Genomic DNA, 27722 nt, shown 5'->3' with positions numbered 1-27722 from the left:
ACTTAAACCAAGTGATTCTTACGCTCAACAAAGTGTGCAGGAATTGGCCCGTGATCTTGGCTTTTTAACCACACCATGCCTCAATCTACCCCTTCTGCACAAGACAACAAGAGTTCCTGGATATCTTGCGAGTTAGTACTTTTCTGCCTAGCCGGATTCAGAGACATGGCCGCTAAGAGGTGACCCGGGGCTCCCCTGAGATCCCCTGATTCCTGGTGAATTGTAAATTCAATTTGAGAAGAGAGAGAGGAAGGGATTTCCGATACTTAAAGACCACCCTTTGGATCCTAGAGATTATGCCGGCACAACTGTGTATCAGATTTCAGGGCGCGTTCGGCTAATAATGTTGCCGGCCAGCCGCCGTCGTTCGTCGAGTGACGCAACAAGGCATACTCTCTGGCCGTTGTCACTCGACTACCAAGATGGCGGCCCCCGGGAGCTGTGCTCTATGGAGCTATTGCGGCCGTGGGTGGTCGCGGGCGATGCGGGGCTGCCAGCTCCTCGGGCTTCGTAGCTCTTGGCCCGGGGACCCACTAAGTGCTCGGCTCTTGTCCCAAGAGAAGCGGGCAGCGGAAACGCACTTTGGGTTTGAGACTGTGTCGGAAGAGGAGAAGGGGGGCAAAGGTGAAAGGGGCGAGAGGGCGGATGGGAGGGATCTGACCGTCCCTGGTCTGGTTTCTTCTGGCCAGTTAGGGTTGATTTAACATCCAATTAGTTCCAGTGTTGTTGTCTGTGCAGTTATGATTTTTTTTTTTTTTTTTTTTGAGACAGAATTTCGCTCTTGTTGCCCACACTGGAGTGCAATGGTCCGATCTTGGCTCACTGCAACCTCCGCCTCCCGGGTTCAAGCGATTCTCCTGCCTCAGCTTCCCGAGTAGCTGGGATTACAGGCGCCCGCCACCACGCCCGGCTAACTTTTTTGTATTCTTACTAGAGATGGGGTTTCACCAGGCTGGTCTCGAACTCCTGACCTCAGGTGATTCGCCTGCCTCGGCCTCCCAAAGTGCTGGGATTACAGGCGTGAGCCACCGCGCCCAGCCAGACGCCCCCTTTTTAAAAGCAGAATACTGATGACTAAATCCCATCAACTGAGCGTTTGTGATGTGCCAGGCAACATACAGACATTATTTTCAATTCTCATTTTCAACATTCCAGTAGTGGGTATTGTTATTACCATATTACACGTGAGGAAATTGAGACTTGAAGGTTAAGCAAGAAGTTGCCCAGTTGAACATATCAGTAAGTGGCGGAACCAGTATTCAAACCCAGTTTAATCTGAGTCTGAAGCCCCCGTTCTTTACCTCTAGAGAAAAATAGGGGGTTTTTTGGTTGTTTTTATTTATTTATTTATTTATTTTGAGACGGAGTTTCGCTCTTGTTGCCCAGGCTGGAGTGCAATGGCGCAATATGGGCTCACTGCAACCTCAGCCTCCTAGGTTCAAGCGATCCTCCTGCCTCAGCCTCCTGAGTAGCTGGGATTACAGGCATGCGCCACCATGTCCGACTACTTTCATATTTTTAGTAGAGACGGGGTTTCTCCACGTTGGTCAGGCTGGTCTCGAACTCCCGACCTCAGGTGATCCACCCGCCTTGGCCTCCCAAAGTGCTGGGATTACAGGCGTGAGCCACCGCCCCCAGCCTGAGAAAGAAAGAAAGAAAGAGAGAGAGAGAAAGAGAGAAAGAAAGAAAAAAAAAAGAAAAGAGAAAAGAAAAGAGGGAAGGAAGGAGAGAAACTATCTTCTGTGTGCCTCAGCTTCCAAATTTGCCAAGTAGAACTAATAGTAACCCTTCTTCTCTTGGAGTTCTTGTGAGTATCAAAATACTTGATACATGAAAGCACTTTAAACAGTCCCTGGCATTTAGTAATTGTTCAATAATGTTAGATATTGTTGAGCAGTTTCTTTTTGTCAGCACTGTGCCACAGGCATAGGAAAGGAAAAGGAGTGTTTTTAAACTCTGCTAGCACTATTTATAATGATGAAGGAATTGGCCCATTTTACAGATGTGTAAGGTGAGGCTCTGAGAGGTTTCTTTACTGAGTCACCCAGGAAATAAGAGAAAGTGCCCACAGTGGAATTTCCCATCCCCTCAAAGTCTACCCACCTCAACCTTGCTAATACATAGCTCTATTTTAACACTTTGAATATCGAATTCAAATTATTATTTGTTTCACAGGATTGAATGCCCAGAAAGCCAGGACAGTGGCTCATTCATTCCTATTTCCTCAGTGCTTGATACACATTAGGAGTTTGATAATTGCTTATGGAATGAAATAAGTGGAGCCAAGTACGATAATACCAAGTATTTCATTTTATTTTATTTTTTACTTTTAAGACGAGTCAAGTGCAGTAGCAAGCACTTGTTAAGGTTCTGAAACTTTCTAAAATACTTAACATTAATTCTTGTAAATAAAACTGTAAGATAAGAACTATTAGCCCAGTTTTCTTTGAGATGGAGTCTCTCTCTGTCGCCCAGGCTGGAGTCCAGTGGCTTGATCTCGGCTCACTGCAACCTCCGCCTCCCAGGTTCAAGCGATTCTTCTGTCTCAGCCTCCTGAGTAGCTGGGATTACAGGCATCTGCCACTGTGCCCTGCTAATTTTTGTATTTTCAGTAGAGACGGGGTTTCTTTTTTTTTTTTTTTTTTTTTTTTTGAGACTGAGTCTCTCTCTGTCACCCCCAGGCTGGAAGGCAGTGGCGCGATCTCGGCTCACTGCAAGCTCCGCCTCCTGGCTTCACGCCATTCTCCTGCCTCAGCCTCCCGAGTAGCTGGGACTACAGGGGCCCGCCACCATGCCCGGCTAATTTTTTGTTTTTTTTTTTTTTTAGTACAGACAGGGTTTCACCATGTTAGCCAGGATGGTCTGGATCTCCTGACCTCGTGATCCACCTGCCTCGGCCTCCCAAAGTGCTGGGATTACAGGCGTGAGCCACCGCACCTGCCAATGTATAATCAACATTTTACAATGTATAATCAATGTATAATCAACATTTCACACAGTGGCAAGCAAGGAAGAAGTTAACTACTGAACTAAATATGAATTCCAGATTGGGGACTGAGATTGCAGTACAGACAGTCCTCGCTGTGCACAGTAATGCAAGACTGTGAAAATGTGCAAGCTGAAGTCATACACAATGACCTTAATCAATGGGAAAAATTAGAATTGTTTTATGACCTTTAAAAATTATCAACCATCAAAAACCCTGTCAGTTATAAATGTATAGTGAAATGAAAAAATATATACTGAAGTTGATATTTATTTACAGCCAGGTGCGATGGTTCACACCTGTAATCCCAACACTTTGGGAGGCCGAGGTAGGCACTTGAAGTCAGGAGTTCGAGACCAGCCTGGCCAACGTGGTGAAACCTCATCTCTACTAAAAATACAAAAAAAAATTAGCCAAGCATGGTGACGCACGCCTGTAATCACAGCTAATTAGGAGGCTGAGGCAGGCGAATTTCTTGAACCTGGGAGGTGGACGTTGCAGTGATCTGAGATTGGGCCACTGCACTCTAGCCTGGGCGACACAGTGAGACTGTCTCAAAAACAAAGAAAAAAAAATTCTAATAAAAATTTAGAAACCTTGAGAATTAAATTCTTTTATTTCCTTGTAAAAAAATTGCCAAGAGTAGGCCGGGCGCAGTGGCTCACGCCTGTAATCCCAGCACTTTGGGAGGCCGAGGCGGGCGGATCATGAGGTCAGGAGATTGAGACCATCCTGGCTAACACGGTGAAACTCCGTCTCTACTAAAAATACAAAAAAATTAGCCGGGCATGGTGGCGGGCGCCTGTAGTCCCAGCTACTCCGGAGGCTGAGGCAGGAGAATGGCATGAACCGGGGAGGAGGAGCTTGCAGTGAGCCGAGATCACGCCACTGCACTCCAGCCTGGGCGACAGAGCAAGACTCTGTCTCAAAAAAAAAAAAAAAAAAAAAAAATTGCCAAGAGTAGTTTGAGCACTATTTGCCACCTTCTTGTCATATGAAATATCTTTTCTATGCCTTGGCAAATTGCCATATTTCTTTCTAAGTTTTTATCTACTTCTGATATTTTATCCTTTGTGCTTTCAATGTTATGAAATACCTCCAAGAACTCCTTTAATGTGAAAGTTTTTGCTGGCATCACTTCTTCTGGGACATCTTCAACCTTTTTGTCACAGCTCCATTTCTTGTTCATGTTGGTAAGTTCATCTTCCTGCAGTTCCTCTGGTTGTATGTCTAGAGTCTCTCCAGTGGCAGCAGTGTCAATATTCCCACAGTCATCTATTTCTCCTATAACTCCACTGACACTCAATTTGAATTTCACTTCCAGCATTATCAGCATTTTCATTTTTGTTGTTCAATTCCCTCTTTCATTTATCCAGTTATGCCACGTGTGCTTTATCACTGAAAGATAAGGAGGCAATACAAGTACATGCTTTACTGTCTGTGAACTGAGTAACTGATGCAGTGACCAGTCACCTAAAGTCTGGGAAAGAAGTGCGTGATTGGTTGCTGAACATGTTGTGTATCTGTTATTTACATAGTGATTTGTAGACTAAAGAATGTATTTTATGTAATTACTCATATTTAATATACCATTGTACTTGAATTGTGGTATTGGGTGACTGGTGTTGTTTAGCTAAACCACAGTAACTGAAATTCATGCATATTGGAACATGCAAAGCCAGGACTATTTGCTTATTTATTTATTTATTTATTTATTTTTATTTTTTTGGAGATGGAGTCTCGCTCTGTCGCCCAGGATGGAGTGCGGTGGCACGATCTCAGCTCACTGTAAGCTCCGCCTCCCAGGTTCATGCCATTCTCCTGCCTCAGCCTCCCGAGTAGCTGGGACTACAGGCGCCCACCACCACGCCCAGCTAGTTTTTTTGTATTTTTAGTAGAGATGGAGTTTCACTGTGTTAGCTAGGATGGTCTCGATCTCCGGACCTCGTGATCCCCCCGCCTGAGCCTCCCAAAGTTCTGGGATTATAGGCATGAGCCACTGCGCCCAGCCTTGTTTATTTACTTTTGAGACAAGTTCTCACTATGCTGCCCAGGCTGGGGTACAATGTCTATTCACAGGCACAATCATAGCACACTGCAGCCTTGAACTCCTGGGTTCAAGCAGTCCTCTCCCATTAGCCCCCCGAGTAGCTGGCACTCCAGGTGTGTGCCACCATGCCAGCAAGGACTATTTATACCGAGTGGAGTTAGCCTTAGTGTCCCCCAGACACCCCAAAAGATGCTCAAAAGAGCAGGCTGGGCGTGGTGGCTCACACCTGTAATCCCAGTACTTTGGGAGGCTGAGGTGGGCAGATCATGAGGTCAGGAGTTTGAGACCAGCTGGCCAACATGGTGAAACCCCATCTCTACTAAAAATACAAAAATTAGCCAGGCATGGTGGCAAGTGCCTGTAATCGTAGCTATTCGGGAGGCTGAGGCAGGAGAATCACTTGAACCTAGGAGGAGGAGGTTGCAGTGAGCCGAGATTGCGCCACTGTAACCCAGCCTGGGCGACAGAGCTAGACGCCGTCTCAAAAACAAAAGTCCGGGCACGGTGGCTCACACCTGTGATCCTAACACTTTGGGAAGCCAAGGCGGGCAGATCTGAGGTTAGGAGATCGAGACTATCCTGGCTAGCAGTGAAACCCCATCTCTACTAAAAATACAACAGATTAGCTGGGCATGGTGGCACGTGCCTGTAGTCCCAGCTACTTGGGAGGCTGAGGCAGGAGAATTGCTTGAACCCGGGAGGCGGAGGTTACAGTGAGCCAAGATCATGCCACTGCACTCCAGCCTGGGTGACAGAGCAAGACTCCGTCCCAAAAAAAATTAAAAAAAAAAAAAGGAAAGAGCGAACTTGGAAATCCAAACGTTGAGAATAGGCGTTGAAGTTTGAGTTAAAGGCGGGCTCTGTAGTCTGATTCAGCAGAAGAGAGTCATGTTTTCAATCTGTGTAGCACATTTCGTCTGAGGAACTCAAAGCATCTCCTCTTCATTATCCAATTCAGCCTTCTGGCAGGGAGATAGGGAGCTGGCACTGATATAGCCGTCTTACGGGCAGAGAAACTGAGGTGAAAAACAGTTAAATGTAACTTTAAGGCCGGGCGTGGTGGCTCACGCCTGTAATCCTAGCACTTTGGGAGGCCGAGGCGGGCGGATCACGAGGTCGGGAGATCGAGACCATCCTGGCTAGCATGGTGAAACCCCGTCTCTACTAAAAATACAAAAAATTAGCTGGGCATGGTGGCGAGTGCCTGTAGTCCCAGCTACTCGGGAGGCTGAGGCAGGAGAATGGCGTGAACCCGGGAGGCAGAGCTTGCAGTGAGCCGAGATCGCGCCACTGCACTCCAGCCTGGGCGACAGAGCGAGACTCCGTCTCAAAAAAAAAAAAAAAATGTAACTTTAAAGGGAAACACTTCTGAGAGTCTTGGATAGTAGACTCTTTCTCTCTTTAGCTATCCCAGATTCCACAGTCTGTGTTGATCCTATGGAGAAGACTCATGAGAGCCCTCTAAATTGTGACTTAGCCCTGATTCACAGCTTGGCATCTAGGTGCCCACCAAATTGTACCTGAGGTTCTTCTCAGTGATACAGGCAGACATGAGCCGAGGTCTTTCCATCCATTAATCATGCATCTTTCATCTTTATTTTGAAACAGAGTCTCTCTTTGTCGCCCAGGCTGGAATGCAGTGGTCCAATTTCAGCTCACTGCAACCTCTACCTTCCAGGTTCAAGTGATTCTCCTGCCCCAACCACCCGAGTAGCTGGGATTACAGGTGTGCGCAACCATGCCCAGCTAATTTTTGTGTTTTTACTAGAGACAGGGTTTTGCCATGTTGGCCAGGCTAGCCTTGAACTCCTGGCCTCGAGTGAACCACCCCCCTTGGACTCCCAAAGTGCTGGGATTACAGGCAAGAGCCACCGTGCCCTGTATGCATACTTCTAATGGATCTTGTCTTTTATTATAATAACCATGAGAAAAATTCCAATTTCCCCCACCCTATCCTTTAAGAAACAGAAACATCTATTTAGTACCAGGTATATGGATGGCATTTTTACAAAGTAGTAGTCCTAAGTAATAATAATTAAGACAGCAGAAAAGAGGTTGATTTCTTCTATGAAGTACATTTAAGCCTCTTATTAAAGAGGTAATGTGATGCCATCCACGACTTAGGAGCAGCAGCGGGGAGCAGGCTGTGGAGAGGACCAGTGCAGACATGGCCAGGTCTAAGAACCACACCACACACAGCCAGTCCCGAAATGGCACAGAAATGGTATCAAGAAACCCCGATCACAAAGATATGAATCCTATTTTTTTTTCTTTGAGACGGAGTCTCGCTCTGTGGCCCAGGCGGGAGTGCAGTGGCGCCATCTCGGCTCACTGCAAGCTCCACCTCCCAGGTTCACGCCATTCTCCTGCCTCAGCCTCCCGAGTAGCTGGGACCACAGGCGCCCACCACCATGCCGGCTAATTTTTTGTATTTTTAGTAGAGACGGGGTTTCACCATGTTAGCCAGGATGGTCTCGATCTCCTGACCTCGTGATCCGCCCGCCTCAGCCTCCCAAAGTGCTGGGATTACAGGCATGAGCCACCGCGCCTGGCCGATAAGAATCTCTCTCTTTTTTTTTTTTATAAGAATCTCTTAAGGGAGTGGACCCCAAGTTCCTGAGGAACATGCGCTTTGCCAAGAAGCACAACAAGAAAGGCCTAAAAAAGATGCAGGCCAACAGTGCCAGGGCCACGAGTGGACGTGCCGACGCTATGAAGGCCCTTGTAAAGCCCAAGGAGGTTAAGCCCGAGATCCCAAAGGGTGTCAGCCGCAAGCTCGATCCACTTGCCTACATTGCCCACCCCCAGGCTTGGGAAATGTGCTCATTCCTGCATTGCCAAGGGGCTCAAGCTATGTCGGTCAAAGGCCAAGGCCAAAGATCAAACCAAGGCCCAGGCTGCAGCTCCAGCTTAGGCTCCCAAAGGTGCCCAGACACCTACGAAGGCTTCAGAGTAGATATCTCTGTCTGCCAGTGTGAGGACAGAAGGACTGGTGTGACCCCCCTGGACTGCCATCTGCATGGGGCTGGGGTCCTCCTGTGCTATTTGTACAAATAAATCTGAGGCAGGAAAAAAAAATAAATCAATAAAGAGGTAATGTTAAGGTGTAGATTTGGGCATCAAGCATTACGACTTAGTTTCACCTTGCAAAGACAGGTCATTTCAGGGGAAAAAAGCTTCCTCCTTTTTTGTTTAGGATTTTTCTAAGGGAATACTGTTAATAGCACTATTGTGTGTGTTTCTCCCATGTCAGTCTATCAGGTGTTTGAAAGTGTGGCTAAGAAGTATGATGTGATGAATGATATGATGAGTCTTGGTATCCATCGTGTTTGGAAGGATTTGCTGCTCTGGAAGATGCGCCCGCTTCCTGGGACCCAGCTGCTTGATGTTGCTGGAGGCACAGGTAATGTCGAGTTTGGTATCCTTCACTACCATTGAGCATGTTTTACAGAAATTAGTCTCTCTTGTAATGAGCTAGCTCACCTAACACGAGGCGGAAGATGGTGATTGAAAATCTGCATACTTATAACTTCTGAGAAAGGCATGCACTTATCTTTTTGACTGAATATCAATCAAAAGCATAGAATAACAGTTTTGTGCCTGTCACTTTTTTTTTTTGAGATGGAGTCTCACTCTGTCGCCCAGGCTGGCGTGCAGTGTCTCAATCTCAGCTCATTGCAACCTCTGCCTCCCAGGTTCAAGCAATTCTCCTGCCTCAGCCTCCTGAGTAGCTGGGACTACAGGCGCACTCCACCATGCCCAGCTAATATTTTGTATTTTAGTAGAGACGGGGTTTCACTGTGTTTCCCAGGCTGGTCTCGAACTCCTGAGCTCAGGCAGTCCGCCTGCCTCGGCCTCCCAAAGTGCTGGGATTACAGGCATGAGCCTGGCCGGTGCCTGTCTGCCTGTCACATTTCCTTTTTTTTTTTTTTTTGGAGATGGAGTCTTGCTCTGTCTCCCAGACTGCAGTGCAGCAGCGGTGCAATCTCAGCTCCACTGCAACCTTCACCTCCGGGGTTCAAGCAATTCTCTGCCTCAGCCTCCTGAGTAGCTGGGATTATAGGCATGTGCCACCACGCCTGGCTAATTTTTGTATTGTTAGTAGAGACAGGGTTCCACCATCTTGGCCAGGCTGGTCTTGAACTCCTGACCTCATGATACACCCGCCTCAGCCTCCCAAGGTGCTGGGATTACAGGTGTGAGCCACTGTGCCCAGCTGCCTGTCACATTTCTAAAATACACAGATTGGCTGGCCGCAGTGGCTCACACCTGTACTCCCAGCACTTTGGGTGGCCACGGTGGGTGGATTGCCTAAGGTCAGGAGTTCAAGACCAGACTGGCCAACATGGTGAAAACCCATCTCTACTAAAAATACAAAAAAAAAGCCAGTGTGGTGGCTGGTGCCTGTAATCCCAGCTACTTGGGAGGCTGAGGCAGGAGAATTGCTTGAACTGGGGAGGTGAGGGTTGCAGTGAGCTGAGATCGTACCATTACACTCCAGCCTGGGCAACAGAGCAAGATTCTGTCTCAAAAAAAAAAAAACAACGCAGGATTACAAAGGAAAAAGTCGAATTTTTGACCAGTGACATTTCACCATCTAAATGACTGTTTTATCTTCTGCTTAACCTTTAACCCCCTTTTCTTCTTTTTTAGGGGATGAGAGAAGCCTTTTATCACTTTATATAAGTTTTTGAGGCTGCCTTTTCTGCTTGATTTGCTATCACATCAAATATCAAAAGTTTGTGCACAGTCCTTTGTTACTTCTTGTACACTGAGCATTTGGAGAGAAAAATGTCATGATTTTACACAATGCGTCTTGGTGATGTCATTGTACATGTTAAATTACATTAGAGGCTGGGCGTGGTGGCTCACACCTATAATCGTAGCACTTTGGGAGGATCACCTGAGGTTAGGAGTTCAAGACCAGTCTGGCCAACATGGTGAAACCCCGCCTCTACTAAAAATACAAAAATTCAGCTGGGCGATGGCGGGGTGTGGTGGCTCATGCCTGTAATCCCAGCACTTTGGGAGCCCGAGGCGGTCGGATCATGAGGTCAAGAGATCGAGACCATCCTGGCCATCATGGTGAAACCCCGTCTCTACTAAAAATACAAAAATTGGCCGGTTGTGGTGGCATGCGCCTGTAATCACAGCTACTCAGGAGGCTGAGGCAAGAGAATTGCTTGAACCCAGGAGGCCGAGGTTGCAGTGAGCCGAGATCAAGCCACCACACTCCAGCCTGGGCAACAGAGCGAGACTCTGTCTCAAAAAAAAAAAAATAAAAATTAAATTAAATAAAATAAAAAAATAAATAGTTGGCAAGGTGGCGGGCGTCTGTAATTCCAGCTACTCAGGAGGCTGAGGCAGGAGAATCACTGGAACCCAGGAGGCAGAGGTTGCAGTGAGCTGAGATTGTGCCATTGCTCTCCAGCCTGGGCTACAGAGCAAGACTCTGTCTCAAAAAATAATAATAATAATAAATAAACACATAAAATTACATTAGAATAATATAAAATATAATGTAATAATTTGATAGTAATGATAGAGTAATGTATAATAATAAATTACAATAGAATAATCTCTATACTTGAAACATATTTATCTGTAGCTATGTTGGTGTGATCCTCTCCCCAAATGGAAGCTCAGAGGGCAAGAAGACACCTTGCTCTGTAGAGGGTAATTTAGCAGAATCTACCAAAATCTAAAATGCATATAAGCCTAGGATCCCAGGCTTTTTTTTTTTTTTTTTTTGAGTCCAAGTCTCGTTCTTGTTGCCCAGGCTGAAGTGCAATGGCGCAATTTCGGCTCACCACAACCTCCGCCTCCTAGGTTCAAGCGATTTTCCTGCCTCAGCCTCCTAAGTAGCTGGGACTACAGGCATGTGCCACCACACCCAGCTAATTTTGTATTTTTAGTAGAGACGGAGTTTCTCCATGTTGGTCAGGCTGGTCTTGAACTCCCAACCTCAGGTGATACACCCACCTCAGCCTCCCAAAGTGCTGGGATTATAGGCATGAGCCGTCATGCCTGGCGGATCCCACATTTTCAATTCTTTTTTTTTTTTTTTTTTTTTTTTTTTTTGAGATGGAGTCTTGCTCTGTTGCCCAGGCTGGAGTGCAATGGCATGATCTCGGCACACTGCAACCTCCGCCTCCTGGGTTAAAGTGATTCTCATGCCTTGGCCTCCCAAGTAGCTGGGATTACAGGCGCCCATCATCATGCCTGGCTGATTTTGTGTATTTTTAGTATAGGCAAGGTTTTACTGTATTGGCCAGGCTGGCCTCAAATTCCTGACCTAAGGTGATCCGCCCACCTTGGCCTCCCAAAGTGTTGAGATTACAGGCCTGACCCACTCCGCCTGGCCTCACATTTTCAATTCTATGTCGCCTAAAGAAAAACTTCCACAAAGATTTAGTCACATATATGCTCATTGCATCACATTTAATAGTAATTAAAAATTGGAAATAACCTATTTCTTCCCAATAAGGACATGGCTTTAAATTAAGGCATATCCAGTCTATGAAGTATTGTTTATCTATTTAAAACAATAAGGAAAACTTACAAGTAATGATGGAAAGGTTGCAAGGACATATTAAGTGGGAAGAATAAGAAAACACGTGGTATAACAATGTATACAATATCCCTGTTTATGTTTTTAAATTTTGTTATATGCATACCTATAAATATATTGAAATATTGTGCTCGCTTCAGTAGCGCATATACTAAATTTGGAATGATACAGAGAAGATGCACAAAGTAATATATTGAAATATATGGCCGAGCATGTTGGCTCACGCCTGTAATCCCAGCATTTGGGAGGCCGAGGCGTGTGGATCACGAGGTCAGGAGTTTGAGACCAGCCTGACCAATGTGGTGAAACCCTGTCTCTACTAAAAATACAAAAATTAGCTGGGCATGGTGGCACACACCTGTAATCCCAGCTACTCAGGAGGCTGAGGCAGGAGAATTGCTTTAACCTGGGAGGCGGAGGTTGCAGTGAGCTGAGATCGTGCTACTGCACTCTAGCCTGGGAATAGAGCGAGCCTCCGTCTCAGGAAAAAAAAAAAAAAAGATATAAAATAAAAAATGACTGGAGAATGACTGGAGAATACCTGATTGGTTGGACATATGGGAGAAACAAGGATATATTTCTTGGAAATAGTGTAGGAAAAACAAAGACAAGGAAACAGCTTTTTTTTTTTTTTTTTTTTGGAAACGGTCTTGCACTTTCGCCCAGGCTGGAGTGTAGTGGCGTCATCTCGGCTTACTGCAACCTCCACCCCCCAGGCCTCAAGTAATCTTCCCATCTCAGCCTCCCAAATAGCTAGGAATATAGGCATGTGCCCCACACCTGGCTAATTTTTGTAATTTTTTCGTAGAGACTGAGTTTCACCATGTTACCCAGGCTGGTCTCAAACCTCCGGGCTCAAGCAATCTGCCTACCTCAGCCTCCTGAAGCCTGAAGTGCTGGGATCACAGGCGTGAGCCACCGAGCCCAGCCGGAAACAGCATTATAAGAAAGGAAATATAGGGCCAGGCGCAATGGCTCATGCCTGTAATCCCAGCACTTTGGGAGGCCGAGGCGAGTGGATCACCTGAGGTCAAGAGTTCGAGACCAGCCTGACCAACATGATGAAACCCTATCTCTACTAAAAATACAAAATTAGCCAGGTTTGGTGGCACATGCCTGTGATCCCAGCCACTTGGGAGGCTGAGGCAGGAGAATCACTTGAACCTGGGAGGCAGAGGTTGCAGTGAGCTGAGGTCACGCCATTGCACTCCAGCCTGGGCAACAAGAGCAGAAACTCCATCTCAAAAAAAAAGAAAGAAAGAAAAGAAAATATAGAAAAGAGAGGAAAAAAGAAATAGGATTCTACAAAGCACTGGATTTGTCCTGAACAATATTTACCAGGTCACAGTATTATAAACACTTGATTTTGTTTTTTTTTTTTGAGACGGAGTCTTGCTCTGTCGCCCAGGCTGGAGTGCAGTGGCGCGATCTCGGCTCACTGCAAGCTCTGCCTCCTGGGTTCATGCCATTCTCCTGCCTCAGCCTCCTGAGTAGCTGGGACTACAGGCACCCACCACCACGCCCGGCTAATTTTTTTTTTTTTTTGTATTTTTTAGTAGAGATGGGGTTTCATCATGTTAGCCAAGATGGTGTCGATCTCCTGACCTCGTGATCCACCCGCCTTGGCTTCCCGAAGTGCTGGGATTACAGGCATGAGCCACCGCGCCCGGCCTCAGTTTTTATTTTATTTATTTATTTATTTTTCTGAGACGGAGTTTCGCTTTTATCACTCAGGCTGGAGTGCAATGGCGCTATCTCGGCCCACTGCAACATCCCTTTCCCAGGTTTAAGCTATTCTCCTGCCGCAGCCTCCCAAGTAGCTGGGATAACAGGCGCCTGCCACCACACCTGGCTAATTTTTGTATTTTTAGTAGAGACGGGGTTTCACCATGTTGGCCAGGCTGGTCTCAGACTTCTGACCTCAGGTGATCCCCCAGTCTCAGCCTCCCAAAGTGCTGAGATTGCAGGCATGAGCCCAGCCCAATTTCTTTAATTAAAAAAAAAAGTTAGTGTTGAAATGAGTAGAAACTACCACGTTCACACACTCAGCTATGATTGTGCCTCTGCACTCCAGCTAGGGTGATGGAGTGAGTCCCTGTCTCTAACAAAAAGAAGAAAGGACTTGGCTTTCAGCCACACTGCATCCAGTTAGCTAACACAGGTACTCCTGTGCCTCTGTTACCCCTTTGGGTTTTAGGAAATGCTGTTTCTTCCTTTTTTATTTTTGTTTTAGTCTGCATCTTTCCTCATGTTGGCTTCCCACAGGTGACATTGCATTCCGGTTCCTTAATTATGTTCAGTCCCAGCATCAGAGAAAACAGAAGAGGCAGTTAAGGGCCCAGCAAAATTTATCCTGGGAAGAAATTGCCAAAGAGTACCAGAATGAAGAAGATTCCTTGGGCGGGTCTCGTGTCGTGGTGTGTGACATCAACAAGGAGATGCTAAAGGTTGGAAAGCAGAAAGCCTTGGCTCAAGGATACAGAGCTGGTGAGTCCTGCAGAAGGCAGACACAGGGGAAGTATTTGTATCTTTATAGAATAAGGTGGAATATGTGAAATATTGAAATGCTTTATCTTTTGGCTTTCAGAAACTTATCGATGGGCAGGTTGAAGATGATTTGCATGGCTGAATCTAGTTTGTGTGCTATTATATGCATTATTTATGCATAGCAGCCCATTGAGTGAGCTTACCCAGCCCTATGTGACTGGGATCACTAGATCCCAAATAAGTCAAGAATCTTACCCAAGTCACACAACTTCTCAGTAGCAGATCCCAAATTGGAGTTGAATCTTCAGATCTCAGCTCTGAGACCCTGAGACAGAAGTTTTGCTGTCATTTCCCAGCAGCTTCAGGGTGACTTCGGTGTATCATTCCCATTCTTGAACCATTCCATTCTCCTGTCCATACTAGGATAGTTTGATTGCTGTGCAACTGGACCTCTCATCTCCTGTAAAGAAAGAACTTCTGGCTGGGCCCATGGCTCACACCTATAATCTCAGAACTTTGGGAGGCCACAATAGGAGGATTACTTGAGCCCAAGAGTTCCAGGCTGCAGTGAGCTATGATTGCACCTCTGCACTCCAGCCTGAGTGACAGAGCGAGACCCTGTCTCTAAAGAAATTTAAACAATAAAAAAAGAAATAACTTGCCCTTCAGCCACAAGGAGTGCAGTTAGCTAGCAGCCTCCACCTATTACCACATCAGCCTCTGCCTCAGCTTCCAAGGGAGGCCAGGCTCTTTTGTGGCAGCCCGTAGCCAATGGCTGAACACTGTGGGACTACTAGGGCCTGGATATTTTCCAAGCAAGACTCTTTAACAGCCAGCCTTTGCTCCGGAGGTCCCTATTGGGTAGGCTGAGCCTTTGTCAGATCTGCATTAAGGTCTAAAGGCTTTTCTTGCTCAGTCTTTCTTCCTCTCCCTTTGTCTACTCTGTGTTTCCCCTGCCACACACACAAAAAATTATTATACTCCTTGGACCATCTCAGCATGTTTCTCAGAGGACCCAACTGATACACTCAAAGAAACACTCGTGAACAGTACTCCTCACACTTCCCCACTGTGGTAAATACGAAGAGCAGATAGGCAGATGACTGCATGCCTATCTCTGTGAGATTACTGCAAGCTCAAAATGGATGATTTGTGTGCTAGCTTAAAAATGTAAATTGTGGCAGCGAGGTGGCTCATGCCTGTAATCACAGCACTTTGGAATGCCGAGGGTGAAGGATCGCTTGAAGCCAGGAGTTCAAGACCAGCCTAGGCAACATAGTGAGACTCTGTCTCTACAAAAAATTTAAGTTAGCCAAGTGTGGTGATACACACCTGTAGTAACAGCTACTTGGGAGGCTGAAGCAGGAGGATCACTTGAATCCAGGAGGTCGAGACTGCAGTGAGCCATGATCATGCCACTGCACTCCAGCCTGGGCAACAGAGTAAGACCCTGTCTCAAAAAAAAGCAAATTTGGCTAGGCGTGGTGGTTCACACCTGTAATCCCAGCACTTTGGGAGGCCAAGGCGGGGTGGATCACCTGAGGTCTGGAGTTCGAGACCAGCCTGACCAATATGGAGAAACCCTGTCTCTACTAAAAATACAAAATTAGCTGGGTGTGGTGACACATGCCTGTAATCCCAGCTATTTGAAGGCTGAGGCAGGAGAATTGCTTGAACCTGGAAGGTGGGGAGGTTGTGGTGAACCAAGATGGTGCCATTGCACTCCAGCCTAGGCAACAAGAGAGAAACTCCATCCTGGCAACTGCACCCTGTTGGCCCAGTTTTTGTTGTTGTTGTTGTTGTTGTTGTTTCTGAGACAGAGTCTCGCCCTGTTGCCCAGGATGGAGTACAGTGGAGCGATCTCGGGTCACTACAACCTCTGCCTCCCGGGTTCAAGCAATTCTTGTGCCTCAGCCTCCCGAGTAGCTGGGATTACAGCTGCACAGCACCATACCCGGCTAATTTTTTTGTATTTTTAGTAGAGACGGGGTTTCACTATGTTGGCCAGGCTGGTCTCGAACTCCTGGCCTCATGTGATCTGTCCACCCATGCCTCCCAAAGTGTTGGGATTACAGGTGTGAGCCACTGCGCCCGGCCCAGCTTTTCAGAGCCGCTATTCTGCCCTCTTCCATGCTGGCCAGGGACCACAGATGGCCACTGTGAGGGGCAGTGGTATATAACAAAGAACGTCCCTCAGGTCAACATCAGCACTTCTCTCCTTCTCCTCCCCCACCATGAGTGTCTATGGTTATTTTAGCTCAAATCTTCCTCCTCTTCCTCCTCCCACCCCCAGAAGGAGCTGCCTAGACGAGCTGCAGCCCACTTGGCCCCCAAGCTGAAGGGCTCCTTTGTTAACCATCAATACTGGTCAGAAGGCGGACAGTCGCTAGTGTTTTTAGACAAAGGCACTATGTTTCCTTACTCCTACTGACAAACATGTTTCCCTTCTCTCTGGTACTCAGCCATAAAGAACGGAAAACAAAGATATTGAAATGATAAGCAGTGTTCCATTTCTGGAATCATCTCTTCCATTGCATAGCCTGCCCGTCGAGCTCTCCTAAGCACCAAGACAAATGCATCTGCGTAGGAATTATTAAGTGCCCCATAGTACAGATTTATCTTTCCTCCTTGTTTTATCAATCTCCAATAATCATACCTTTGCAAAAACATCATGAAAAGTAGAAACTAAGTAGGAGGACCCTAGAAATTATTTAATAAATATAAAAGTTAATGTGTGGTCGGGCGTGGTAGCTTATGCCTGTAATCCCAGCACTTTGGGAGGCTGGGGCAGGCAGATCACCTAAGGTCAAAAGTTTGAGACCAGCCTGGTCAACATGGTGAAACCCTGTATCTACTAAAAATACAAAAATTAGCCAGGCGTGGTGGTGCGCGCCTGTAATCCCAGCTGCTCAGGAGGCTGAGGCACGAGAATCTCTTGAACCCAGGAGGTGGATGTCGCACCACTACACTCCAGACTGGGTGACAGAGCGAGGCTCTGTCTCAAAAAAAAAAAAGTTAACGTGTAACTTAACTACTTTTTTTTTTTTTTTTGAGACAGAGTCTCGCTCTGTCGCCCAGGCTGGAGTGCAGTGGCGCAATCTCGGCTCACTGCAAGCTCTGCCTCCCGGGTTCACGCCATTCTCTTGCCTCAGCCTCCGCAGCAGCTGGGACTACAGGCACATGCCGCCACGCCCGGCTAATTTTTGTATTTTTAGTAGAGACAGGGTTTCTCTGTGTTAGCCAGGATGGTCTCGATCTCCTGACCTTGTGATCCGCCCGCCTCGGCCTCCCAAAGTGCTGGGATTACAGGTGTGAGCCACTGCACCCAGCCCTTAACTACTTTTTTTTTAATGTATAGCATGGTTATGTGTTTTATTTATATTTTTTATGTAGCACTTTCCTTCCCAAATGGAAGATCTTAGGGGCAGGAGCTTTAAAATATATACATATTTGGCTGGGTGCCGTGGCTCACACCTGTAATCCCAGCACTTCGGGAGGCCGAGGCAGGTGGATCACCTGAGGTCAGGAGTTCGAGAATAGCCTGGCCAACATGGCGAAACCCTGTCTCTACTAAAAATACAAAAAAAAAATCAGGCAGGTGAGTAGCTAGGATTATAGGTGTATGCCACCATGCCTGGCTAATTTTTGTATTTTTAGTAGAGATAGGGTTTTGCCATGTTGGCCAGGCTACTCTCAAACTCTTGGCCTCAAGTGGTCTGCCCTCTTTAGCCTCCCAAAGTGCTGGGATTGCAGGTGTGGGCTATCGCACCTGGCCTGGAAAAGTATTAAGAAGAAAGTAAATGTTAACCATAATTCCAACATTCAGAGTTGCCCCTCAATATGGTAATGTTTCCTTCCTTTTTCCTAATTATCCCTTTTTATAAAGTTGAGAACATCCTATATGTACAATTTATTTATTTGTTTGTTTATTTATTTATTTATTTTTGAGACAGAGTCCTGCTTTGTCACCCAGGCTGGATTGCAGTGGTACGATCTCAGCTCACTGCAACCTCCGCCTCCCGGTTCAAGCGATTCCCCTGCCTCAGCCTCCCAAGTAGCTGGGATTACAGGCACCCTCCACCAAGCCCAGCTAATTTTTGTATTTTTAGTAGAGAGGGGGTTTCACCATCTTGGCCAGGCTGGTCTCGAACTCTTGACCTCGTGATCCACCTGCCTCGGCCTTCCAAAGTGCTGGGATTACAGGCATGAGCCACCGCGCCCGTCCTACAATTTAGTAATCCTGCTTTAATTTACTATGGTATCAAAAGATTTCTCCACGTCATTAGAAATTCCTTGAAATCATTATTTTTATTTTATTTTATTTTATTTTTGAGGCGGAGTCTCGCTCTGTCACCCAGGCTGGAGTGCGGTGGCGCGATCTCGGCTCACTGCAAGCTCCACCTCCCAGGTTCACACCATTCTCCTGCCTCAGACTCCTGATTAGCTGGAACTACAGGCACCCACCACCACGTCTGGCTAATTTTTGTGTTTTTAGTAGAGACGGGGTTTCACCATGTTAGCCCAGATGGTCTTGATCTCCTGACCTCATGATCCGCCCGCCTCGGCCTCCCAAAGTGCCGGGATTACCGGCGTGAGCCACCACACCTGGCCAAAATCATTATTTTTTATGCTATTCTTCCATATGGATGTTTCATGATTCATATAACCAATAACCAATTGAGAATTATTTTTTTCCCCAACGTTTTGCATGTAGCACAAGTTTGTGACATTCTTATTTGTAATTTTTGCATGGATTCATTCGTTTACTGACTGTATAACCTTAGTCAAGTGTTTAAACTCTAATAACTACTTCATACTAGGAGGTGATATGCCATAGCTGTTGAAAACATAGGCTGTGGGTTCCAGTCCATCTGTGTGACCTTGGGCAAGCAACCTTTCTCTTTTTGCTTTTTATTTTTTCGAGATATGGTCTTCTGTGTTACCCAGGCTGGTCTTGAACTCCTGGGCTCAAGCTCTCCTCCCACCTCAGCCTCCTGAGTCTCTGGGATTACAGGTGCATGCCACCGTGCTCAGCTCAGACTTTAAACCTTTCTGATGTTCACTTTGCTGACCTGAAACATGAGGATAATGGTAGTAACTCTCTCACAGAGTTGGTATGAGGATATACTAAGATAATCTATCTAAAGATGTACATAAAATAACACAGACCCTGCCACTTGATAAGGGCCCTCTAAGCAGTAGCTGTGATGATGATGTCAATGTCCTTTCCCTAAAAATCAAATCACTGGGTCAAAAGGCATACTTTTTTTTTTTTTTTTTTGAGACAGAGTCTCGCTCTGTCACCCAGGCTGGAGTGCAGTGGTGCGATCTCAGCTCACTGCAACCTCCACCTCCCAAATTCAAGCAATTCTTCTGCCTCTGCCTCCCCAGTAGCTGGGACTACAGGTGCATGCCACCACGCCCGGCTAATTTTTTGTATTTTTAGTAGAGACGGGGTTTCACCGTGTTTCGATCTCCTGACCTCGTGATCTGCCTCCCTCAGCTTCCCAAAATGCTGGGATTACAGGCGTGAGCCACCGCACCTGGCCAGGTATACTTATTTTTAAGGCCCTTGGTAGATACTGTTAATTTGCTTTCCAGAAAGGTTATTTTCATTTACCTTCCTCTATACAGTCTTCTTTTTGTATTTTACATCTAATTCGCTGTAGGTTGTATAATGTTAAAGTCTAATCAAGATCCTTGGAGGACACAGCCACCCTGATAGGGGCCTCTGGTGATCTCTGAATCTCAGACCTGGACACGCTGATGCTCTATGATTCCAATAAAACCAGTAAAACTCTGCTAAATTCTGTACTTAGAGTAACTCAGTTAATACTTTTAGTAACCCTATAAAGTAGGCACTAGTTTTTAACTCCATTTTACAGATGAGGAAACAGACAAAGTAGTTTATTCAAGAATACACAGGCCAGGCACAGTGGCTCACATCTGTAATTCCAGCACTTTGGGAGGCCGAGGCGGGAGGATTGCTTGAGCCCAGGAGTTTGAGACCAGCCTGGGCAAGATGACGAGACCTCGTCTCTACAGAAGAAATTTTTAAAAACTAGCTGGGCAGGGTGGTGTGTGCCTATAGTCCCAACTACTGGGGATACTAAGGCAGGAGGATCCTTTGAGTCCAGGAGTTTGAGGATGCAGTGAGCTGTGTGCCACTGTACTCCAGCCTGGGTGAGAAAGCAAGACCTCCCCATGTCTAAAAAAAATTATAATGATTGATTAAAAATATAAAAGGAAAAATATGTATATATAAGGAATATGGTGAAGCCGGGATTAGAATCCAGGCAGCCTAACCACCCAGGACTTGGGCTCTCCAGCTCAATACTCTACATGAAATGAATTCACTGGGGGCAGGAAAAACAGCTACCCACACTGAGACCTGGAACTCACTTTCTCTTTCAGGACTTGCATGGGTATTAGGAGATGCTGAAGAACTGCCCTTTGATGATGACAAGTTTGATATTTACACCATTGCCTTTGGGATCCGGAATGTCACACACATTGATCAGGTATGAATGGCTGCATCCTCAGCTTGTATGACTCTCAGGAAATTACCTCTGTTGTAGAGCTACAGTGAGTGAGGAAAGAAGGAGAGTTTTGTTTTTTGAGATGGGGTCTTGGTATGTTGCCCAGGCTAGTCTCAAACTCCTGGGCTCAAGCAGTCCTTCCACGTCTGCCTCCCAAGTAGCTGGGATTACAGGAACCTTACAGGAACCCACCACCACACCCGGGGGGGGGGGGGGGGGAGGGAGAGAGAGAGAGAGAGAGAGAGAGAGAGAGAGAGAGAGAGAGAGAGAGAGAGAGAGAGAGAGAGAGAGAGATTTTTTTTTAATCTTAAAAAAAATAATGTTTAAGGGCTTGGCGCTTGAGTGGAATGCCTGTTTGAAGTTTAGGGTCCTCGATCCTTTAAGTTGACAAATTTTCTAGTCACAAAATTGAAAAAGACTGAAGCCACAGAGCTGATCTCCATAGAAGTCTGTCTTACTTGGATTGGTATTCACATCTTTGGGATTTAGTCTTGCTCTGGCCTTTTGTGTATTTCCTCATACTTGTGAAGCTGCCTGACCCTGTGAATTTGCAGAAAATCAGAGACATGTCAGAGGCTGACAAAGACAAGGGCCCTCAAACACTGTTTTGACAAAAGATAGCTGGATTCATGGCTTTTCTACAGGAAAAGGGGAACGTTCAGCTCTTAATCTGATGGAGCTCTTCTTTGTTCCTACTTTATTTTTTGTAGAGATGGGGTTTTGCCATGTTGACCAGGTTGATCTCGAACTCCTGAGCTCAAGTGATCCTCCCACCTCAGCCTCCCAAAATGCTGGGATTACAGGCCTGAGCCACCATGCCTGGCCTTTATTCCTACTTTAATATTCTGTTCAAAACACTTGAAGACCATGTGCAAGGCAAAGAGTTTCATTTCAGTAACATGGGCTCTGGTTGCCTGGGTCCTCTGGTTAAGTGGTAAGTTCTTTATGGTGTTCATCAGCTTGGTTTGCATCACCTTTCCTATGTCAGTAGCCAGTTTATTATTTTGTTGAATGAAAACTTTTTTTTTTTTTTGAGACAGAGTCTCGCTCTGTTGCCACGCTGGAGTGCAGTGGCGCGATCTTGGCTCACTACAACCTCTGTCTCCTGGGTTCAAGCAATTCTCCTGCGTCAGCCTCCCGAGTAGCTGGGACTACAGGCGTGTGCCACCACGCCCAGCTAATTTTTGTATTTATCAGTAGAGACGGCATTTCACTATGTTGGCCAGGATGGTCTCTGTCTCTTGACCTCATGATCCTCCCGCCTCGGCCTCCCAAAGTGCTGGGATTACAGGCGTGAGCCACCACGCCTGGGGAAAAAAATTTTTTTAATAGGTTCAAAGTTCAAAAGGCACAAAAGGTTATATGTGACAATCTCCCTCCCATCCTTGCCTCCTCTCCCATTCAGTGCTTCTCCCTTCAGACAGTCACCAGCTTCTTGTGTATCTTTGTCAAGATGTTTTGTGAATTGGTTATGATTCACATAACTAATAACCAATTGATATTTCTTTTTTTCCTATGTTTTGCATGTAGCACAACTTTGTGACATCCTTATTTGTAATTTTTGCATGGATTCGATCATTTGTTTACTGACTAACCTTAGACAAGTGTTTGTGATGTTTTGTGCCAAGGTGTATATACTATTTTCTTTCTTTTTTCTTTTTTTTGTTTGGAGACGGACTCTCACTCTGTTACCCAGGCTGGAGTACAGTAACGTGATCTCAGCTCACTGCAGCCAGTTGAGAGTTCAACCTCAGCTGGTCTTGAACTCTTTGGAGGCCTCCAGGCTGGCCTCCCAACTCTTAGGGAGGCCGAGGTGGGCAGATCACGAGGTCAGGAGATCAAGACCATCCTGGCCAACATGGTGAAACCCCGTCTCTACTAAAAATACAAAAATTAGCTGGGCGTGGCGGCACGAACCTGTAGTCCCAGCTACTTGGGAGGCTGAGTTGGGAAAATCCCTTGAACCCAGGAGGTGGAGGCTGCAGTGAGCCGAGATCACACCACTGCACTCCGCCTGGGCGACAGAGTGAGACTCCACCTCAAAAATAAATAAATAGATAGATGGATAGAATAAAAGTAAACAAGTATTTCTTGGAGATTTTTCCTTGTAAGTACATAAAGAGCACTGGCTCTTTTTATTTTTTTATTTTATTATTATTATTATTTTTTGAGACAGAGTCTCACTCTGTCACCCAGGCTAGAGTGCAGTGGAGAGATCTGGGCTCACTGAAACCTCCGCCTCCTGGGTTCAAGTGATTCTCCTGCCTCAGCCTCCCAAGTAGCTGGGGTTACAGGCATGCGCCACCATGCCCGACTAATTTTGTATTTTTAGTAGAGACGGAGTTTCTCCACGTTGGTCAGGCTGGTCTCAAACTCCCAACCTCAGGTGATCCACCCACCTCGGCCTCCCAAAGTGCTGGGATTACAGGCGTGAGCCACTGCACCTGGCACTTTTTAAAATAGTTGAATACAGGCCAGGCGTGGTGGCTCACACCTGTAATCCCAGCACTTTGGGAGGCCGAGGCGGGTGGATCATGAGGTCAGGAGTTCGAGACCAGCCTGACCAACATGGTGAAAACCCCGTCTCTACTAAAAATACAAAAATTAGCTGGGCGTGGTGGCGCGTGTCTATAGTCCCAGATACTTGGGAGGCTGAGGGAGAAGAATCGCTTGAACCCGGGAGGCAGAGGTTGCGGTGAGTTGAGATCGCACCACTGCACTCCAGCCTGGGCGACAGAACGAGACTCCGTTTCAAAAAAAAAAAATAAGAAGTTGAATAGATTCCATTTATATTTATATTTCATAATTTAGTCTCTTATTAATCGTTAAAGATGCTTCTAATCTTGTGCTATTCAAACACTTGTCTTTTGACAACTGTTTTACAGCAAATTTTAAAATGACTTCATTTCATAAAATAGAATGTGCTGGGCACAGTAGCTCACGCCTGTAATCCCAGCACTTCGGGAGGCCAAGGCGGGCAGATCACTTGAGGTCAGGAGTTTGAGACCAGCCTGGCCAACATGGTGAAACCCTGTGTATACTAAAAATACAAAAATTAGCCAGGCATGGTGGCGGGCATCTGTAATCCCAGCTACTTGGGAGGCTGAGACAGGAGAATTGCTTGAACCCGGGAGGTGGAGGTTGCAGTGAGCCGAGATTGTGCCACTGCACTCCAGCCTGGGAGACAGAGCAAGACTCCATCTCAAAAAAATAAAAAATAAATAAAAATAGAATGCATCCCAATGAGTTGAGCAGAAGACATTGGCTTTATAGACACAGAAAGACTGAAGAAAGCAGAGAAGCAAAGAACAAAGAGTGTATTATTCATCCTTTCAAAACTACTTTTCTTGAAAGGCTGTGATAGGGAGGCAGAATAATAAAAAAAATAGGCTGGGCGTGGTGGCCCAAGTCTGTAATCCTAGCACTTTGGGAGGCCGAGGTGGAAGGATCACCTGAAGTCTCTAGTTCAAGACCAGTCTGGCCAACATGGCGAAACTCCATCTCTACTAAAAATGCAAAAATTAGCCGGGTGTGGTGGCATGTACCTGTAGTCCCAGCAACATGGGAGGCTGAGGCAGGAGAATCACTTGAACCCAGGAGGCAGAGGTTGCAGTGAGCTGAGATCATGCCACTGCACTCCAGACTGGGTGACAGAGTGAGACTCTGTCTAAAAAAAAAAAAAATTTTAAACAGGAGTGTTGGAGAAATTGACTGTATCTCTTTCTCCTGATCTCTCTAGAAGGTCAGCTGACAACTTAGTTTCAGTTTGGTGATGTGGAACTATGGAGTCAAAAGTTGGGTGACTGCAGCTTGATTCTTAGTCTGGTCTGTTGGAACCTAGTGCAGAAACAATCCAAAACAATGGCTTCCTATACTTTTTATTTAAAAGTGAATAACCGGCCAGGCATGGTGGCTCACACCTGTAATCCTAGCACCTTGTGAGGCCGAGGCGAGTGGATCACTTCAGGCCAGGAGTTCAAGACTGGCCTGGCCAACATGGTGAAACCCTTTTTCTACTAAAAACACAAAATTAGTTGGGTGTGGTGGTGCATGCCTGTAATCCCAGGTACTTGGGAGTCTGAGGCAAGAGAATCACTTGAACCCGGGAGGTGGAGGTTGCAGTGAGCTGAGATCATGCCATTGCACTCTAGCCTGGGCAACAAGAGCGAAACTCTGTCTCAAAAAAACAAACAAATAGGCTGGGTGCGGTGGCTCACGCCTGTAATCCCAGCACTTTGGGAGGCCGAGGCTGGCAGACCACCTGATGTTGGGGGTTCGAGACAAGCCTGACCAATGTGGAGAAACCCCGTCTCTACTAAAAATACAAAATTAGCCGGGTGTGGTGGTACGTGCCTGTAATCCTAGCTACTCGGGAGGCTGAGGCAGGAAAATCGCTTCAACCTGAGAGGCGGAGGTTGTGGTGAACCGAGATCATGCCATTGCACTCCAGCCTGGGCAACAAGAGCAAAATTCCACCTCAAAAACAAACAAACAAAAAATTAGCAGGGCGTGGTGGCAGGCACCTGTAGTTCAGCTACTCAGGAAGCTGAGGTAGGAGAATCGCTTGAACCTGGGAGGCAGCGGTTGCAGTGAGCTGAGATCACACCACTGCACTCCAGTCTGGGTGATGGAGCAAGACTCCATTGCAAAAAATAAAAATAAAAAATAAAAAATAAAATGAATAACCCACGTACATGTCATTCCCACAGTAGAAGCATTTCTGTAAGATAGATTCCTTGAAGTAAAATTGCTTTATCAGAGAGGATATCCACTGTGATTTTGAAAGGTAACTCTAAACTTACCCTTCATGCAATTGTACCAATCTGTAGTCAGTTTAGATTACCCCAGCTAACTTTGTCTAGTCACCGGCAGCAGAATGCCTATAGCATTTGGGATACGTAGGGTTATTGCTGCTGTTACAGCTTCCCAAGTGAGAACAAACAAGAGGTTTGTGGGCCATGATAACTTTTTTAATGCCTGCAGAAGCTAAAGCTGTCTTGGCCTCATGGAATTGGGTGAGGTCTACTGAGGAGTGTGTCCTGTTGTTCCTTGTCTTGCTCAGGCACTCCAGGAAGCTCATCGGGTGCTGAAACCAGGAGGACGGTTTCTCTGTCTGGAATTTAGCCAAGTGAACAATCCCCTCATATCCAGGTTGGCATTGTTAATAGGGCTTTATCTTCATTGTATAGCCAAGGTTTCCCACCCCGAAATGGATTGAAAATAGCCAGTAAGCTATAAGCATGAACTTTGTAGTTCAGAGTACCAGAGGTCAGCCAGTTCTGAATGACAATACCTAGGCCACAAGAGTCTCAAACCAGACCCAAGTTGGCTTACATATGTATATTAAGAAATTGACTTAGAAGCCCCTATTTAAAAATCAGGAAATGCCTGGTCCAATGGTAGTGGGTTATCAGAACTTATTAGTGGCAATAACGTTGCTACTCAACCCCCCTCTGATAAATTTGACTGGCTTAAAAAAAAAAAAATCAGGACATTTGGGCCAAGTGCAGTGGCTCATGCTTGTAATCCCAGCACTTTGGGAGGCTGAGGCGGGAGGATCACTTGAGGCCAGGAGTTCAAGACCAGCCTGGGCAACATAGTGAGACCCTATCTCTAAAAAAAAAAAAAAAAAAATTTAAATCAGGAAATTTTCCATAAAAATCTGAATTTCCAGCTTCACTTGAGAAATCAGATACATGGCAGCCCTGGGTAGGCCTATCTCCCCACATGCCACAGGGAGGGCTGAGTAGTAACTGTCCCTTCTCCACTTCATAATACTTCCTAACTGTACCTGTCAGCACTTCTACTGGTCTTGTACCTGACCCACTTAATTCAGGTTCTTGCTTGATCCCTACAGGCATTTGAGTTTGTGACCCCAGGTTTAGTCCTTCTTTCTTCTTATCTAGGGAAGAAGTGAGGGGCATGTTCTAATCTTCATCTTTTACCTTTTTGTTTGCCTAGGCTTTATGATCTATATAGCTTCCAGGTCATCCCTGTCCTGGGAGAGGTCATCGCTGGAGACTGGAAGTCCTATCAGTACCTTGTAGAGAGTATCCGAAGGTTTCCGTCTCAGGTATGAAACTTCTATAGCTTTAAACAAAGGCCCTACAGTGATATCCAGGCTACCCTGGCTTTATCATCTTTCCTTGTGTTTCAGGAAGAGTTCAAGGAGATGATAGAAGATGCAGGCTTTCACAAGGTGACTTACAAAAGTCTAACATCAGGCATTGTGGCCATTCATTCTGGCTTCAAACTTTAATTCCTTTCCTATCATGGAGCATGAACCAGTCACATCCTGTTGAAAGCCTGGAACTGAAGGATAATCTGGCAAATGAGACAGCAGCAGAGCATCTCCTCTTAAGGATACGTGCCTTGGACTCATGTTTGAATCGAACAGTCTCAAAGTGGAAGAACAAATTCTTGTCACTTTTTTACAGCTTTCTTTGGAGCTGCTTCAGTCCATCTCCCAGAGGCATTTGGTCTGTATCTTTGCTCAACTGCTAATTTCTCTTGGCTGTAGGGTGTGTGGTTAAGGTACAACCACCCCTAAAGCTCAGTTTTGAAGTGAGCGTATTTATAGCTTCTCTGCTGGTGCTGCCTTCTAGAGGGATGATAGATCATTTGAACCCAATGACAATTTTTAACCAGAAAATTTAATTGTACCTGAATCAACCTTTCAGCCTAGGACGAAGTCTAGGCCCAAGTCAGAGTATTAGTGATCATGAGAATTGTGTGCTGAACCAGTAAACGAGTTTACCTTTTGATGGTACTTGTCATTTTTTCTTGAAGGGGGTAAGGAAAATATATTTTTCTTTTACTTTTTTTTTTTTTTTTTCGAGATGGAGTTTTCCTCTGTCACCCAGGCTGGAGTGCAGTGGTGCAATCTCTGCTCACCGTAACCTCCACCTTGTGGGTTCAAGCAGTTCTCCTGCCTCAGCCTCCCAAGTAGCTGGGATTACAGGTGCGCGCCACCACGCCCGGCTAATTTTTTTGTATTTTTAGTAGATAAGGGATTTTACCATGTTGGCCGCACCTGGCCAGAAAATATATTTTTCATCATTCTTTCAGTCCTCTTCCATAAAAAGCTAC

The 27722-nt window shown here is 46.0% G+C and overlaps 1 protein-coding gene and 1 pseudogene across 1 annotated transcript; both read left to right on the top strand.

The window, feature by feature from the left end:
• Window positions 1-370: 370 nt before the first annotated feature.
• Window positions 371-27397, top strand: COQ5 (coenzyme Q5, methyltransferase). Its single transcript, XM_003832382.5, has 7 exons — window positions 371-624; window positions 8290-8439; window positions 13873-14094; window positions 20509-20615; window positions 25696-25784; window positions 26595-26706; window positions 26791-27397. The coding sequence occupies exons 1-7, from the start codon at window positions 423-425 to the stop codon at window positions 26890-26892; spliced, it is 984 nt and encodes a 327-aa protein (XP_003832430.1). The 5' UTR covers window positions 371-422; the 3' UTR covers window positions 26893-27397.
• LOC100970313 (large ribosomal subunit protein eL29-like) lies at window positions 6769-8283 on the top strand (annotated as a pseudogene).
• Window positions 27398-27722: the final 325 nt, after the last annotated feature.

The sequence above is a fragment of the Pan paniscus genome, chromosome 10 (genome assembly GCF_029289425.2).
Source record: "Pan paniscus chromosome 10, NHGRI_mPanPan1-v2.0_pri, whole genome shotgun sequence".
Taxonomy (NCBI): domain Eukaryota; kingdom Metazoa; phylum Chordata; class Mammalia; order Primates; family Hominidae; genus Pan; species Pan paniscus.
Note: the sequence above shows the minus strand (reverse complement) of the source record. Positions and strands in the feature narration are given on the sequence as shown.

Bases quoted from the DNA above. Each gene is read 5' to 3' on its own strand.
- COQ5 (XM_003832382.5), top strand. From the start codon at position 423: ATGGCGGCCCCCGGGAGCTGTGCTCTATGGAGCTATTGCGGCCGTGGG. The intron at 625-8,289 runs GTGAAAGGGGCG...CTCCCATGTCAG, and splicing joins AGAGGAGAAGGGGGGCAAAG to TCTATCAGGTGTTTGAAAGT. The intron at 25,785-26,594 runs GTTGGCATTGTT...TTGTTTGCCTAG, and splicing joins AACAATCCCCTCATATCCAG to GCTTTATGATCTATATAGCT.